The sequence below is a fragment of the Neolamprologus brichardi genome, chromosome 1, assembly GCF_056152115.1.
Source record: "Neolamprologus brichardi isolate AB-2024 chromosome 1, ASM5615211v1, whole genome shotgun sequence".
Classification (NCBI taxonomy): domain Eukaryota; kingdom Metazoa; phylum Chordata; class Actinopteri; order Cichliformes; family Cichlidae; genus Neolamprologus; species Neolamprologus brichardi.
In genome coordinates this window covers 19,160,723-19,177,736 of record NC_142104.1, presented here as the reverse complement: position 1 = coordinate 19,177,736, position 17,014 = coordinate 19,160,723, and the positions used below count along the sequence as shown (strand labels likewise).

Sequence of the window (17,014 nt, the reverse complement as noted above, 5' to 3'; positions counted from 1 at the left end):
CCATAAGGCTGCAATTTCAACTTTCAACCGCAGCCAGCATTGAGTCTATGTGTTTCCAGTGTTATTTGGGAAACAATTCATAACGTTTAGCATGTCTGTTTGTGAGGCAGCAACAGCACAAGACTAACAGTATTATATGGAGCTCAATAAAAAGAACAGAAGAAAAAAAAAAAAGAGCAGACTGCAATGCCACAGTGCCGCGTCTAGGGGATGCTAATCATCTAGTTCATTATACAGATCAAATGCAGCAGCCTCGGTGCAGAACACAACATCTGCTTCCCTTACGCACAGCAGAGCTGAGTGCACACGCACATGCTGCGCATTTACATAAAAACAGGTGGATGCGGAGCCCAAAACGCACACAGATTCACGCACTTACAAATGCATATTACAGGAAACTCTAGCGGCTTAGTCTTTGTTTTGACAGATTTCACAGGTTTAATGTCAATGTTTAACTGAGAATGCTTGAGCAATTTTTTTTAACACATATGTGAGAAAACTGGCTGGAGAAGCATTAAGGATCAAGAAAAACTGACACAGGATTGGCACATGCTACAGAGAAAGCCACAAACTAATGTCTGAGTTGCTTTCTAGTCGAGTAAATAGGTTTTGGGGCATCATGAAGTGATAAAAATACCGTGACTATTTGTACAGATGTAGTGTAAAAACAGTGTGCGAAAGTTCAAATCGGTAGGAACCTGTATGTAGCCTTTAATTAATGCTCCAATAAACTGTCAAAATCACTCTCTGCGCTCTTTGTTAAGAGAAATAAAGAATTTAGAAGAATGTCTGCAAATACTTACAGATTCAAGATTTTATTCACCACTTGTTAAAAATGATGAAAAAGCATGAAAAGCATGAAAGTTTGAGGAAAACATAGTATGAGTATATATATATATGTATAGCTGAAATAAATTGTTTTTATTACCCCTTGCCTTCACCACCTTGCTCCGGCTCCTATAAACTTTTTTAAGCGCAGATATAAAGAATAAAATATTATCAAGCAGATTTTTTTTCAAAGACTGTCCCAGAATTGACAGAATTATATATTTTTCTACCCCTCTCACCTTCCCTCAAACACACACACACACATACTTTGACACAGCCCTTCCCATACATTTATGTTAAATTTGTCAAACCACATTGTGCCCAAGTCTGCCGGTGTATTAACACCACCCAGTCCCCACCCTGCACCCACCTTCATGCTCTCTTCATCTTTCTGTCTCCCCTATACTTGCCACCCTCCCGCCCTGCTGCATTCCTATACATTCAGCTGCTGCATAAATACACCACCTGCTTTAATGAAGGTAAGGATTCCATTCCTATGCAGAAGCTCTTTCCTTTAGCTTGTGCTGTCTCAGCTAGGTGAAGAAAGTGTGGAGAGACAGAGAGGAAAGAGGCTCATGGCTATTCATTTATACATATTTCATACCTGGCATTAAAAATGACCCTCTGAATTACTAATTATGCCAGATGATTCAGTTGCAGCTGGCACCAATGTGAACATCATGTTGAAATATATATATATATATATATATATATGTATATATATATATATTTTTTTTTCTTTTTAATGTATTAATTGGATTTACTTGTAAATGTGCATTATTTCTGTGCACGATCAACAGTCAGCTGTTTAATCATTAAAAGTTGCCCCATGTATTCAGAGTTTGCGAGCATATGGCATTTACATATGTCTGAGTGCCTTCACGTGCACACATATGAATTATCTCCTGCAATAAATAAATAAATAAAACACCAGAATAATGAAGGCATCTTTCAAGAGATGACATGCCGAATGCATATGCATTTTACAAAGGCTTCTGATGTACCTCTAAATGATTTTAATGAATACTGAGGAGCTGTGGAACAAGAAAGAAAAAATAAGATTGACAGAGGCTTTAAAAAGGAGGAAGCCTTTTTTCTGTGCTCGCTAATGCCGTCTGTCTGACAGTGACTGTCATTTGTAAGGGAACAATGTTGTGCTCTGTTCCAACAGCTACATGACAACGATGAGAAGAAATACTTCAGTAGTTCTAATGATGGACTTTAGAAACAGCTCAGCTTCAGAGAGTGGGAGACTGAGCACCTTTCATATAAATAACAGGTTGGCCAAGATGCTCATACGTCGTATTTTAACATATACACCCCTTGCGTACGCGCTGCACAACATTTTCAGGCAATCACCAGCCCAAACAAGAGCTCCCATGTTTACCAAATGGATTCTGAGGTCTTCCTCACGCCCCCCCCCCCCCCCCCCCCCACCCCAACAAGATAGGTTTGCACACGCTTTGAATGGGCATTGTATTCATCAATCACAAAAAGTTTGAAGCACAAAAAGAGACCCTTCCATTAAACTACAGCTGTCTACCTTTTGCTGACAACACAGCCTTGAACCCAGCATCCCAATCTACCCACCCACCTTTTCACTGACATCAAACAGAACCTCAGACCTGGTTCCCTAATGCAATGCTATTTTTAACTAAGCGTTTCTAATAAGCTGCTGGGAAGCTGTAAATTTTTCATATGCAAGCACATATTTCCTTTGTGAAAACACAGAAACACACTTATTTGGTGATTAGCGACTGACAGAGGGGAGGAAAGGAACTGAATATGCTTGTATCAAATTGCATGCCTTTCAAAAAGGAGGAATCCTAATGCGAGGAGTCGTCTTCCTGTGCACCACAGGTATGAGTGAATTATTAATCGGCCAGCTCATTTTAATGCTTTTTAAAGTGCTTTATTTTGATGTGCTAAAACATACTTTTAGCCATATTCAGTCAGGCATGCATATCATTATTTCTTCCATCAAAGAAGAGTGTCGCCCTTTCAAAGAGCACAAACAACTCAGCCTCATTTAAAATAGAAGTTCGAATATCAAAGACATTTTACAAAGCCTGGGCTTCAAACACTGTGATGAGTTTTTTTTTTCTTTTTTTCTTCTTTTTTTTGCTGCACCTTATAAAAACTTAGGTATGCAAAAGGTCTGAATTGTTTTCCAGCTTTTAACCTGACTAGTGTAAATCAAAACATCCTGCAGTAACACAAGAAGTTAGACAAGTGAAAAGCATCTATCCAAGCCCGTTACTGCTCAGTGTCACGATTATGAGAAATCTCTCTACTCAATAGGAAATGTCTTGACTGCCAGCCTTGTTTTCCGAACACAGACAAGTGAAATAAACTGGGCATAAAAAAGAAAACTCGGGCCATCTTTTTTCCTTCTCAGAAACCAGAGCAGAATCAGTAAACAGAGCTTTTCATATATAATTAGATCCAGTGATGCACATACAGAACGCGCTGTGGGGGGGTGTAGTTTTACATTAAGCTTGTTTGTCATTAAACTTGTGTTTGAGACAGTTTTTCGTTCATTTTCTTATTTCAACCTATCTAATTCCACACACGCTCCAAGTGTCATTAATTCAGCACCTATAGCAGTGCATTCAGTACAACTACAGTAACTTTCAGCAGTAAACTATTTCTTCCAGTTGCAGCGCAAAAAAAAAAAAAAAAAAAAAATCACAACCGCTACAAGAACATAAACTTCTGTTATGAGTGCTATCATCTGTTATGGTCAATAATCTGTCAAAATAATATAGTGCTTCCCAGAAATCCCTCCAACTATCCCACAAGTTCTACATGATGGAAAGTTTAGGGTTCAATGCTGTTTTCAGTATACGGCATGATCACCGGTGGTCCAACTAAATAAATTAGGTAAGTAAATAAAAGCACATGCATTATCGTGAACTGTATTTACACGAGTAATGCCCTCTGATGTGAAAACATTTGCTATAGTAGAACATCCAATGCATCTTGAAAAGTTTACAGCAGATAAATGCAACCTGCCCTGATCAGAGAGTGCTGAGGCCCAAAGCTCCTCCCCTCACACTAAACCCAACCCCCTGCTTAGGAGCCAGCACCTATCAATAAAGAGGACCAGAGATAAAACCATCCTGATCTGATAAGGGAAAACACAGGTAAGTGGTGTCAATGTTCTTCTGTGTGTACAGCAAATTTGAGAAGGGGGCAGTGCTATTCAAGTGTACGTGTGTGCGTGTGTGCACATGGCACACTGGGAATTACACATGCAGGCCCTGCTCTTCACATCACCCACTGATCAAAGACAAAACATGGGTCACATGTTACCTGAACTTATTACTTAAATTGACAGCTTATTCTAACTGTAGCTGATGAGATGCCTGGGAACATGCAGCATGAAAGAGCAGCCTTTGAAAACTAGATTAGGGAGTTTTGAGAGTATTTTCAATGCTTAGAAAGGCTTTGAAACCTTTGTTAAAATATGTTTAATTTAATTTGGCAAAAGGCATGTTGCTTAGCAATGTTCAGCTGCATGGCCACGTGAATCATGTGAGTAGTAGTCCCTAAATGTGTGTAAATATGAGCCTTACCTGTCCCTTTGGTGAGCTCCTTCTCCCCCCCACTTTCTCTGTCTTTGGTTTGGTCCTCCTGGTCTGTGGTGGTCTCACTAGCAGCCTCCACATCCTCGCTCAGCTCTCCTGAAGGGGGAGGGAGAACGGGATATGTAAATCACCACGCCATCAGAATTGGTGGAAGCACTTAAAGGGGCGGTAGCGTTTTTTTTCTATAGGAGCTTGCAACAATTACATTTGCTGACACACAGTTGCAAGGCTAGCAGACAAAGAGGGCAGAATCTGCTTTCTGTCCTGTGCTGTCTGATTATCTCTGTTAAAAAATAATTCCAACTTGAATAAAAAAAAAAAATCTGAGCTGAATTATAAGGAGGGAGGAAAGTCGAATATCCACTCTTTCTTTTTATTGCTATTGTTGTGTGTATGTATTCAAAACAAAAGAAACAAGGAAAATTCTCTGTGTTTAATGTGTAGATAAAACTAAAAGCAAGCACATGGGTGCAAATGGCCAGATGGAAAAATAATTGAGCAGTATAGTTCAAGAAAAAGACCCCCATTTGCTTCCTCTCATAACGCACACACACGCACGCGCGCGCTGCAATCTGTTAGGTTACTTACCAATACAAACCTCATTTCACTTCTGCTATCCCACTATAGCAAATAAAATAAATCATAAATATTTAAAACTTTCAGAGCCACAATTCATTTTATTTTTAAGCCAAGTCAAAGGCAGAAATCCCCTGTAACCACCTTAAAAGCCTCAGCTCGATATATCAGGCCATTTAGAGCATCGAAGTCCAAACAATGGATATCCAATAACGCCATTTGTAAGTAACACACAGAGGAAAAGATAGCAAAAACAGATAATAAAAAGGGCATCAATCTTGTTTATTTCCCTCCAGTGCCCCCTGAACATCCCCTTTGCCTGTTAAGTTTGTTTAAAAGTAGTGTGACTTGCATGGAATAGCATTGATTTGACAACAGTAAACTAGGCCGCAGTCAATAGGCCCTATCAGTTATTATACAAGTCAGCTAATTCTCAGCAAATGTACTTAAATGCTCTTTTGAAAATGCTTTCATGCATAGGTCTCTACTCTATGAGCTATTGATATATTGACAAAGCTACAACAGCTACTGAAATATCCTGTTCAAGTATTCAGCCCTGCAGTCATCACACATCTAATCTAAGCTCACCACATGAGTACCCACAGCCAAAACCATTTTTATGACAGTACATTTTCCCTAACACTCACTGTTTAGCCTGTTAGTTATGAAACCTATGAGCCTATGTTGTATATACAACAGGTACATTTCTCAAACTCAAACTATGTATCATTATTACAGACACACTTAATAACCATACATCTCTAAACCATGTGGCTTTACTGATGACAATGACACATAAATAAAATAGATCTTAATTTATTCTGCTGAATGGGTTTTAAAATTCCTTATGCAAATAAGTCATATTTATAACTGGAAAATACATTAGAAAAAAATTATCATTTTGTTATATGACACTTTTCCTCTTTTTTTGGATAGTTGCTTAAGGAGCTTTTGCCACTTTTCTTCATCACGTATTTATATTTATCGCCATTTTTTATGGTTCTCTTAAGTATACACTATAGCTACGAAACCATAAGAGGGTGCTTATATCAACTGTGATATTTTATTATTCTAAGCACAAATGCACAGTTAAGAATAAGCTTTTATTTAATCAAAATCAGCTGCAAAAAACCCCCTCAAAACAACAACAAAAAAGTTGCATTACTGTGTTTCTATTATGTTTCCAAGTGACTCTATGAATTCCTTCCCGTACTGGTGAGCTGGATCTTAAACTTTCCCAAAAAACCCAGAGATCTGCTGCAGAGTCCCAAAATCCTATAACTCCTACCTGCATAAATCTCTACAACAGTCTGAGAATTAGGATACTGTACAGCTGCATAGGTGCTCAGATTACAAAATAATCCCCAGGTAAATTTTTTTCACCTTTAAAAACGGGGCAAGGTGTCATTTCTTAGCTATGTGACACTTGTAGTGATACTAATTCCCCACCTACACATTAATACACACTTTGTGCTTAAACATTTTTCTGATAGGCAGCCAGCATTCTAATGCTAAGCTTCTCTGTAACCGCCCCACCTACTCCCAACTTCCTGCACACATGCTATACATGAGCACGCTGGTACTGATTTTTTTTCCTTTTCCCCACTCATGTTTTTCACACTTTCTTTTGAGATGTTTAATGATCATATCACTTTTGGCACACAGAACACATTTATAATTTATGCAGAAATGCAGACATTTAATTCCAGGAGTACCGTTACATCTTTAAGTGGCAAATGGCTTTGCCCATTTCTCATCTCATCTACAACTAGTATTACAGAATGATTAAAGCTGGGGCCAGCTATAATTAATGAAAGGTCACGAGTGGCCTAAGAGTAGGATGCAAATGGAAGAGACACTAAAACTGTAGCCATAGATTAACTCAGAAAATAGATTAGGAGAAACACTCAAAGCTATGGCAGCAGGCCATTTCTAACCCAAATCTGAGAGATGTAAAGGACAATAGCCTGAAGGTTGTCTTCTAATTAATTGTCTTCATTAACCATCCTAATACAATGATATGAAACAGTTCCATTAATCTAATCATGCAAGCTGAAAAAACCCATTGCCGACACAGAGATTACACTCATCTGTTCTGAGCATGAAAAATATCAGCTTTGCTCTCCCAGTCACTCAGTGGGGACAATTCATGGGCTCCCTCACAGACAGACAGACGCACGCACACACTCCTACATTGTGTAGGTGCTTAGCGGTCTTCCTCTCTTGTGTTTTGCCAGTGAGTGCAGAGGCTTAATCAGACCCATAGGTGTCACTCTATACAAGCTGGGCGAGAGCAACTTGCTCACACACACATTAATGAGGTGAGGGGAGGGTGGTGGTAGGGGGATAGGGGCCGACCAGCAACAGACAGAAACACATGGGGAAGGGGAAAGGGAAGAAATATGTGGAGATGACAAAAGCAGATGCTATGCAAAAGCTGTCTGGTGAAGATGAGACACTGAAAATGGCAAGATTACCTTCAGATGAGAGAGAGCAGCCTTCCTTTTCCCCTGAAGAGCAGTGATTACACTAATGCTAATCAGACTGACAAGCACAAACGGCCTAATAAATAATTGATGGTAACCACTGCACTTTCCAGTATTTCTTCCCAGACTGTGGAGAAGAGCAGCAGCAAGTAATAATAGTCACTCTAGATATCTTTCACTAGGTCAGGCTCCTCCTCCATCCTCGGCCTCAGCAGAATATAATGCTGTGATGATAACTGCCTTTCTTAAAGTACAGAATTCCAGTCCTACCTGAGAACGGCTCCAGTGTTCCTCAAACAGCAGTGACAGTCTGCTCATTTTTAGTTGCATATATAGCATCTCAGTCACTCCACTGTCTTATTTATCTCGCTTGGGTTTCGTAAGTCATGGAGCACCAGCGCGGGGGCAGAGCTCAGCTTCTCCCTCTCCCCGGCTCTCGAGTACTGGGAGCGAGGGCTGAGCTGCGCTTCTCTCTGGGCTCTTGTGTGGAGCCGTGCGTCTAAGCTCTCATTACTCTCATTATGATTATTGAGGCTGTTGTTATCATTTTAACCAGGTGTCACAGGACTGCACTGTAAATCAGAGAGGTGTGCTTCCCCCGCTTTATCCAGAGCCGGACAGCTTCCTTTTCTTTAGCGCTGCACTGTCGGATAAAAAGCAATCTTATTTCACACTTCAGAGACTCTATCTTTCTCCCCTTCTCCTTCTTTTAAAAATCCCCCTCATGCTCCCCAGCATCCCTTGCACCCCTTCCTCATATCAAAGTTAGCCTGACTCTGGACTAGAGGGCGCAAAATGAAAGTGACAGGAGGGTACCATGGGACAATGAGACACAGGACTCATGCTGAGGGCTTTCATGCATTGTCCGCTCCTCATATCAGCACCTCTGTGCCCCATACGCAAGACACCCCCCCCCCCCCGAAAAAAAAGCACAACACACAGGAAAACACTCCCACCCCTCGTAACTCCCCTCTCAACACATACTCACAGAAGCTCTGAAGCTACACCTCATAAAACCACAACTGAGCAAAACATGCCCACAACACTGTCAGACACAAGCGGGGCTTTTGCTCATGAACGACCAATAAACCACAACATGGTACTATCAGTAACCATAATGGCCTCTGCACTACAATACATAGGGCTTAATTAAAATGTGGACACATGCAATACTGGAAAAAAAACTACTGCTTTTTAAGTGAGTTGCAAGATATTCTTACTGATTTCTGTGTAGTATTTCAGTTGTAATGAGTCATATAGACCTCAGTTATGAAATGCATTTAAAATTTAGCCATGCATTCAAAAAATAGATCAGTGTACCAAAATATACATTAATCCACGAAAGAATCAATGTAGTAAAATCCAGAAACTACACCAAGCACTGCGCACAAAATGAAAGCTCATCTGTCCCTGCACTCTTCTCACTCATGCTCTTACTCCTCCTCTCCCACACACTTTCCTTTTCACATGGAAGCAAGAGTAAGCTAGCTCAGCGCTGCTGGTCAGAGTTACATGTTAGATTCCTGACCTGTCTATGGGGGTGGGGGTGGGGGGGGGAACGACTCGCTGGCCTCTCTCCCTGCTGGCCCTGCTGTGACCTCGGGATCTAAATGTGAATGAATACTTTGTGTCTCCAAAGGGCTGAGGGCAGGAAGAAGAAGGGCTGTGGTGGGGGGCAGCAGAAAGGAGGAGCGATGGAGGAGGGGTACATCGGTAGCTAACAACTAAAGAAACTTTAAACAGCAAGTTAATCACAAACAGGAGTGACAGTTCATACTGCCTTCCGGCTATATCACAGCAACCCCTCCTACATCCTTCCAGAACTTCCCTAGTACATGCTCATCAAAACAGCCCATAAGTCCTCCACGGAGCATTTTATCTGACCCACCCCCAAACCCCTGCGTTTCAAACTCCCGGGCCATTTTCAGGTAATCAGGTCATGGTTTTTTGAAAGTGTTTTCTAACAGAAAAAAAAGAACAGAAAAATGCACGAAAAGGCTCAAAATTTGCGTTTTGTGCTTTCGGTATGAAAGTAAATTAGGAAATGTTATTGAGACCACGTAATGTATTAAATATTTTCCCTAAAGTGTTATCTCACGGGAAATCATACTAATTAGAAGTTCTTCTCATGATAATGGCATGTTTAGATACATTACAAATAAAGTGGATAAAGTGAGTGCTGCTCTACTTCTTTTCTCTTTGTGTTTTTCTTGAGTGATGAAGGAGAATAGGATCTGGGTTAATGTGGGTACACAGGGACTGAGCATTCAGGGACTGCTCACTCTTCTGCCCCATCTGACACCCACACACACCACTGGGTTCCTTGAATGCCCAAAATGATGGTTACTAACCAACACATATTATGTCCACAATGGAAGATGCAGGCTGTACTTTTCCCCGCTAGGACAGAGGGCTAAAAGCCTGGATAGGGGGCAAAAGCATCACTGGGCTGTGCTCTTCCATCTACTCTGCCTCAGGGACAATGTCCTGCACAAAGAGTTACTCTGCCTAGCTGCGACTGCCACCCCCCACCATGCATTTATGCTTATCGTCTTCCACCGCTGCCTCCTCTTAAATCAGCCTCCTTTTTATTAATGCATCTTTTTTTCTTTTTCCTCCAGCTCACACCACAATGCCTTCACCTATTTGCAGCTATTCAAAAGGACCAAACAGAACCGGGGTGGGTTGATGCAGAGTGTGGGGGTGGCTGAAGGGTTGCCTTAAATAAAGAAAGGGGGGGGGGGGGGGGGGGCAGCATCACCGCTGTCATGAAGGGCAATCACATCAACTCTGAAATATTCACCAGTGGCTTGGAAAATGCGATGGTACAGTTATGACAGGCGAACAGGCGACTCCCCCACTCAAGCCCGCAGTCCCCCGCCCCTTTCTCCATCAGGGCGGAAGCATGGTGGACACTCTGAATATGTATAACCCGGAAAATGTATTGATTTTTCATTTGGCAAAAAGGGACACAAAAATCACATAACCTGAAACTGTCACAGCTCTTTTGTTCATAGCTCATCTCTCCTGATGTTTGGCTTTTGCCACAAACTCTCTTTAATTACCAGGTACAGTGAGCTTCAGAGCCATTCTCCACAGAGACACAGCCACATACAGCCTGCTGGGCTTAACAAGACAGCCCACATCTATTATATATGACATACACCCAGCAGCTTTTGTTTCATATCTGACTAATAAGCGTGCTGAATATGACTATACCCACAGTTTGTTTTGTTATTATACACAAGATACAGTGCAAAAACCTTGGAAATTAAAAAATATTGTGTGCCACATTAAAAATAGCACGTTCATATTAAAAGCTAGCAACGGTTAGTCCCAGCATTTATTTGATGTGCTTTTCTGAAGCACCTCTGCTTAACACGAAATTCTATTATCGATCTAAGTTTTCCCAGGTAACGGGCAGGTGCTTGTATGTTTGTCTGAGTGCACGCACTTGTGTTTGTGTGTCCATTAACAGGTACTTATCTGTTTATCTCTCCTTTTAGGCACTGCAGACCGGTACAGTGGACTGTCTGAAAAAGATCTCTGTCTGTCGATTTATCGAATGCACCATTTGCATATCTTTGTAGTGCTTCCATCTGCCTGTGGACCGTTCTGTGGAGGTATTAGCTCAGAAAATCAATGTTGCCATGGTTGGATGTATGTAGCCCCTACCACGGCGCGTGTTAGGAGTCCGGCTCACAGCTCCCACATGGGTCCTATTTACATGAGTCCTGCCGACAGAGGCTTTCCTGCTAGTTCTTCAATCTTTGGAAACTTAAAGTACACAAACACAGCATGCCCCTCTAGAGTGGGCTGGTTCGCCATTCCTCCTCTGTGGTCATTCTGCCTCCCTGTCTCCAACCACCGCCCTGGGCTTGACCGTCTGTTTGTTTATGAAAGCGTGCGCAGAGATAAAACAGAATCTGACAAGGTTATGAATACCAATTTTGCTAATCAATTTTATTTAAAATATAAAATATAGGCCATCATTGATGTGTGTTTGCTCTCAAAGGCTTTAACGGCCTGCTAAGTTCAGATCTTTCATGATAGTTGATAAGGGGAGGGTGGTGTGCTGGAGTTTTATCCTACTATTTATTACACTTACTTTTATTTATTACATCATGCAGCTGTACAGATATACATGGGACACCGTGTAGGGGGCTTAGCATTGATCTATATTTCTCTACTAGAGATTACAGTGAATACACAGGGTAACTTGTTCTTTCGAAAACCACCCAGCTGGTTGCTCAAAGCTAATTGCTAAAGAAAACCAATGATTACGCTGCGCAGGCACTTTAAAACATCCACAAGAGTGCGATCACTTATTGAAAAAAGCTTTCCCTACCTCTATCCATTCAGTTTCTAATACAAATCAAACATAGGGAGCTTTCTTTCACCATTTGTCTTTCTTTCTATTCCTCTTTGCATAGCCCATCCATTACTTTCACATGAAATATGAAAAGGCAATATCCTCTCTGTGTTTGTACTGAAGCGTAATGCAATTGTGTTGTCATTTATAGGAAATAATCACAAACCTCTCTTTCATTTTCCAGTTCAAATAACCATGAAAAATTAGCCTTCAATGTCAGGGAGGACAACAAAGGGATGCACACAGACTATTGCTTCACCACCGCGCTTGACATTTCTCCTTAATAGGAAAACGGGTGGTTGTTCCTATCTTTTTCCCCCAATCTTTTTCTGCCTCTTTTTTTTTAACCTAATTAAAAAGTTCTGCACTCACATCTTTGTAAATCATTCCTACGTCTTTATTCAGCGTGCAGTGAGTCTTTATGTTAGAGTTTGAGGGTAAGAAAACTCCAGTCCTTGCACACTGCACCCTGCTCATTAGCACCCAAAACCCTGTCTGTTAATGGCTTATGTTGAAGGGAGATGTCGCCAGACAACCACTACGGGGCCTAGGTCGCCGTGACTACCGTCCAGCAGCCTGAGAGATAAATAATTCAAGAGCTATCAGACTCCCTGGCAGCAGAGCAGTCCCAAAAACACACACTCAGGACACAGCGTGTAAAGGCCTTCCTAACTGATCAGCATTTAGCCCTTACAAATGATGTACAACTAGATGCCTGCACAAGACCCCACACAATTAGCCTTAGCTGTAGTCTAAGGATCCTTTTAATTTAGAGAAATCTTTATTTTCAGTGTGTGCAGCAAAGTAACGGTAATTGCTTTCTATATTACTGCCATTAAATGCTTAATAGGCAGGTTGTTTTCCACTGCAATTATGTGCAAAATTATCTACCAACTTTGCAGTACAATGATGGGAGATGCATTTCTTTCCTCTGCTTGTAGCACTAGGTAATACGAGAGCGCATGTTAATCTTGGAAGCTGTATTGCACATACAGAAAATGCTGCAAGTAATAAACTTTCTATGTCGATATTGTATATGCGATTAGCAATTATCGCACAGAAAATTTTCATATGGTTATTTCTCAGTACAAAGTGAAACTGCTCAGTCCTATTACACGGGTAATGCACCTTCCTACGAGTTATGCGACTTTTCTCTTAAAATACTCGATGCCAACGTGTTCTGCTCCTGTGAGACGAGGATAAATGAAGGCTCTATAAACTGTACTATAGACTAGACAACAAAATCATAGCGTTGTGTCTATTCAAATGCTTTGTTATGACTCATATGATTTTCCTAACATAAGGTATTATCCTTATTTGCATACTTTAAAAACAGGATTTCATCTGGCTTGTGAAGCATATAATGAAATTTCCCCTCAAAAGCATAATGAGAAAGACTCATCTTGTGCAATTAGTTGCTTCTTTATGCACCTCCTGTAATGTATTAATTTATTAATCACATAATGCAGGCAAGATTCTTTATTTATTTGAATATGAACACACCTTACAGCCTTAATTACAAAACACAACTGTGGCCAGCTGATGAGATGCAATGTACCAACTCAACCATCATTTAAGCTACTCGTCCTTCTAATCTTACTGTAAGTTTAGCTCACATTAATCTGTTTCTGTTTAGTAAGCCAAACAGCTTTAGGCTTTCAATTTTATCCAAAATTCAAAAACGCTTCGGAATGACACTTGACAGAACAGGCCTACACAGTTTTCCTTGGAAGGAAGGCTTCTTTACTGTAAAGTTTATTCAAATGACTGCTGCTGCTACTGGTTCGGTTTGAATGTATCCTTTCTGAGAGGGTCCGATGGTCTGTGTTCCTAACTGCATTACTACACTATATATTCATCTGAACAGAAACACAATTTGCATGGGTGTGTTTGCGTGCGCTTGTTCATTACATATGCAAAGTTGGAATGGCTGATTCTTCATGAACATGCAATAGCACTGAGAAAGTGGGCTGAGAGCTCCTAGAAGGGTGGATCTGTGCTGCCCGCTGTGCTGCTCTCCAGAGAAGGAGACTTGGAGTGATTACAGTCAAACACTGCTACTCAGTTATCTTTGGCTCAGCCACAGGAGAGCGAGAAGACGAGACAGGAAAGAGGGAAAAAATTAAACTGATGATGTGGCTAAAACATGGGCCAGCTGTTCTAAAATGACCAGAGTGACTAGTAGTATCTGATGCTTTTCTTGTAACATGCTAAAAAAGAAAAGCCGCAACACCCCAGCAGCAAACTGAGGCCAAATGATGTTTAGGATGTGCGCTGTCAGACTGACCATAGCCTACTAGACAGTTCTTTACCAAATATTGTCACAGATCAGTCATTTTAAATGTCCTTGGATTCTGAATTGGAGGAGAGTTAAATGGCTTTCCATAGTATCTATTTTCTGCCAGGAGAACAGGTATGATTTTTTTCTTTCTGGGAGAAAGGGGGGGGGGGGGGGGGCAGGAAGATGTCTTGACCTGCTATCAGCCAACTTCGCCAATATTCAAGTTTGACAAATACTTCAATGACACAATATCGCATAAAGTCAGGATCCAAATGGGAATCCACAGAGGAAGCAATTCACTCATCGCGCACCGCTTTTCATCTGACAGCTGGTCGCTAGTGGACATTGCAGACTCCGTTTGCTTAAATAACCCGCTAATGTATTTACCACACTGTCATATGTCACTCAACAGTATCTGGTGCTCTCATTGACAGTCACTCTCCTCGAAGTTGTCAAAAAGTTTAACTCTGGACTCGCCCACCAGGCAGCGAGCCTGCCCTCACTTGAAGTCGCTGAATGTCATTTCTATGAATGACTTTCTATGATTTCTGGTTGGCAGATCGCTTCTGCTCACTTCCTGTGTGGGTGCCCCTTAAAGATCACAGAGCGGCATTTGTAAAACATCGGGTTTCCCTACCCGCCTCCTCCGCAGCGTAACGCTGACTCTGCATATAACTATGGAAATGAGAAGGTCTGTTGTGGGTCTGTGTGAGTCTCTAGCCTCTTAAGGCATAGTCAGGGATTAATAACCTCTTCACTATAGAGACCTGGCCTGCTGCTAAATTGATACTGTGCTATACCACATCTTGCATTTCTATTGTATGCATGTGTGGTTGTTAGTGTTGCACTTGTTTTTATAATGGGTGCTGTTATTGTCCTCGCTGCAGAAGACTCTTCTCACTCATTAGCTGGAGGTTGGAGAGTTAGGGGTTATAGCCCAATAAGGTACAAAATTAATTATTCATCTCAGTTGTTGGCGTTTGGGTGCAGCTATGGAGCCTAAAGCTGGGACTCTAACTAGCAGAGGTCTGCCTCTGGAGGACTGCTGGAATAAACAAGTGAAAGAATTTTATGCCGTGGGTGTCAGTTACTGGGAGAAAGCAAACACTAATCACCAAACGAATCATTAAAACAAGCTCCCTACAATAATATGGTTCTCTGTGGATTTGTGGTTCCTCTCCTGTGTACTGATCCAGCTCCTAAAGCTCCATCATGTCCGCAGTCTACATCCTGCTTCAGGCTTTTGAATGGGCCTAGATAAAGCCCCTTCCTTTTTATTCAGCCATGGCTTCTGCTGGCCCCTGCCAGGAGTCAGGACCAGTGGCCTCCTGAGAAGGCTGTGATAAGAATTCATTTCTTCCTATTATGTGCCCTTGTCCACTGCCTCAGTTCATCAGTTCAGTGCAACCAAGTCAATGAAAGGGCCTGTAATGAAGCAATCAGATGCAGCCTGGTTCTCTGGGCCCAGCACTCCATTCTCAGCTCCCAGACTCTAGCTCCCAGTGCAGGGTGTGGGTTGGGGGCGATCACGAGGAGAGAATGGACATAAACTGCATGGAAGCATTAATTCAAGACCTTGTCTTTCATAGACTGGAGAATAAGCTGCTCTCACATGTGCTTCACACCAGGTCTGCAGTCTCCCGTGGGTTTAGGGAATCATCCGGTTTTAGAGAGCTCCATTAGTTTAACCAAGCTTCAATATCGCCACAAAACCAGCCAGTCAGGTTTCTGTGGGATCGTATGCTTAATTTACCCGCGAAGGTGGTTTGACGGAAATCTCTTTCTTCATCTTCCTCCATTTGCATCAAACCCTTTTTATTCCATTGTCTCCACTCCCTTCCCTTCTCTCCTGCCTCCACCTCTTAACATCTCCTCAACATGTGGAAACTATTATGGGGAGTTTGGGAGAGGAATGCATGTGTTGAATCTTAATCGGTGCCTTAAAGTAGGAGATTCTGGGTCTCCTTTGTCTTGTAATGTTGTGAAAGTTTCATTTCAAATTAAAAGGGGCCTTTTTGATCTACCTAATATTGTTTTCTCTCCCTTTAGGGGCAGGAAATGGTTTGTGTTATCTTTGATCAGCCTGCCTTCCCAATTCTCTCTCTCACATACACACACACACACGTATACAGTACAAACACACACATATTTTATAGGCTGTTTTATGGAGTGGTCAGGGTTCAACAATAGGTTGCCAAGTCTCCAAAAATACATCTAACAGAGTACACAAACAGACTGTAAACTTTAGTGGCAACAATGGTACTTAAAAGTTGCTAACACATTTAAAGTCAGACTTTTTTTGATGTTTGTATTGGATTTTATATTGCCTAAAACATAAGGGGGGGATGCCTAAATACCTCACTTTCGCCCCTTCATCTATACCTCCTCTTCCTCCCGCTACAGTTCACCTGCTGCCAGCTTTGGCAGAAAAACCCTGCCGCTGGATTCTACCTGACAAGAGCTTCTTAACAAGCAGCAGTCATTAACCTCAGGAGCAGGCAGCTGCCATGTGATGTAGTGCACTCGGCCTGCTGCAGAAGGGCCCTATTGATCCCAGACATACTTGGTGCCTTCCTGGATGTTTATAATCAATATGCAAATGGCCTGCGGCATTGATTCAATATTAATTTTCAATTAGGGAATTCTCGGGGGGTCCTCAGGGGTCAATACAGAACCATTCAGAGGAAAGGCTTGAGCAAGTTGCAGGCATTGACGTTCCTCTACCCAAGACAACTTACTTACTGTTTATTTACCCTGCCCTGCTGTAAGTCCCGATTAAGGCTTCAGATAATAGGCAGAGAGACAGATGGGCCTTTCCGCACTTCTGCAACACCCATTACATAAACAGGATTTTAGTCTAAAGGGCTTGTCCCAACTAATA

The 17,014-nt window shown here is 41.7% G+C and overlaps 1 protein-coding gene across 3 annotated transcripts in view; it reads right to left on the bottom strand.

Moving 5' to 3' along the window:
• zfhx3b (zinc finger homeobox 3b) overlaps positions 1-17,014 on the bottom strand; it is a 191,193-nt gene that overhangs the window by 23,122 nt on the left and 151,057 nt on the right. For all 3 annotated transcript variants that reach the window (XM_006780120.2, XM_006780121.3, XM_087838966.1), the window contains one exon: positions 4,407-4,514. In XM_006780120.2, coding sequence (XP_006780183.2) covers positions 4,407-4,514 — 108 coding nt within the window. The remainder of the gene's footprint in view (positions 1-4,406; positions 4,515-17,014) is intronic.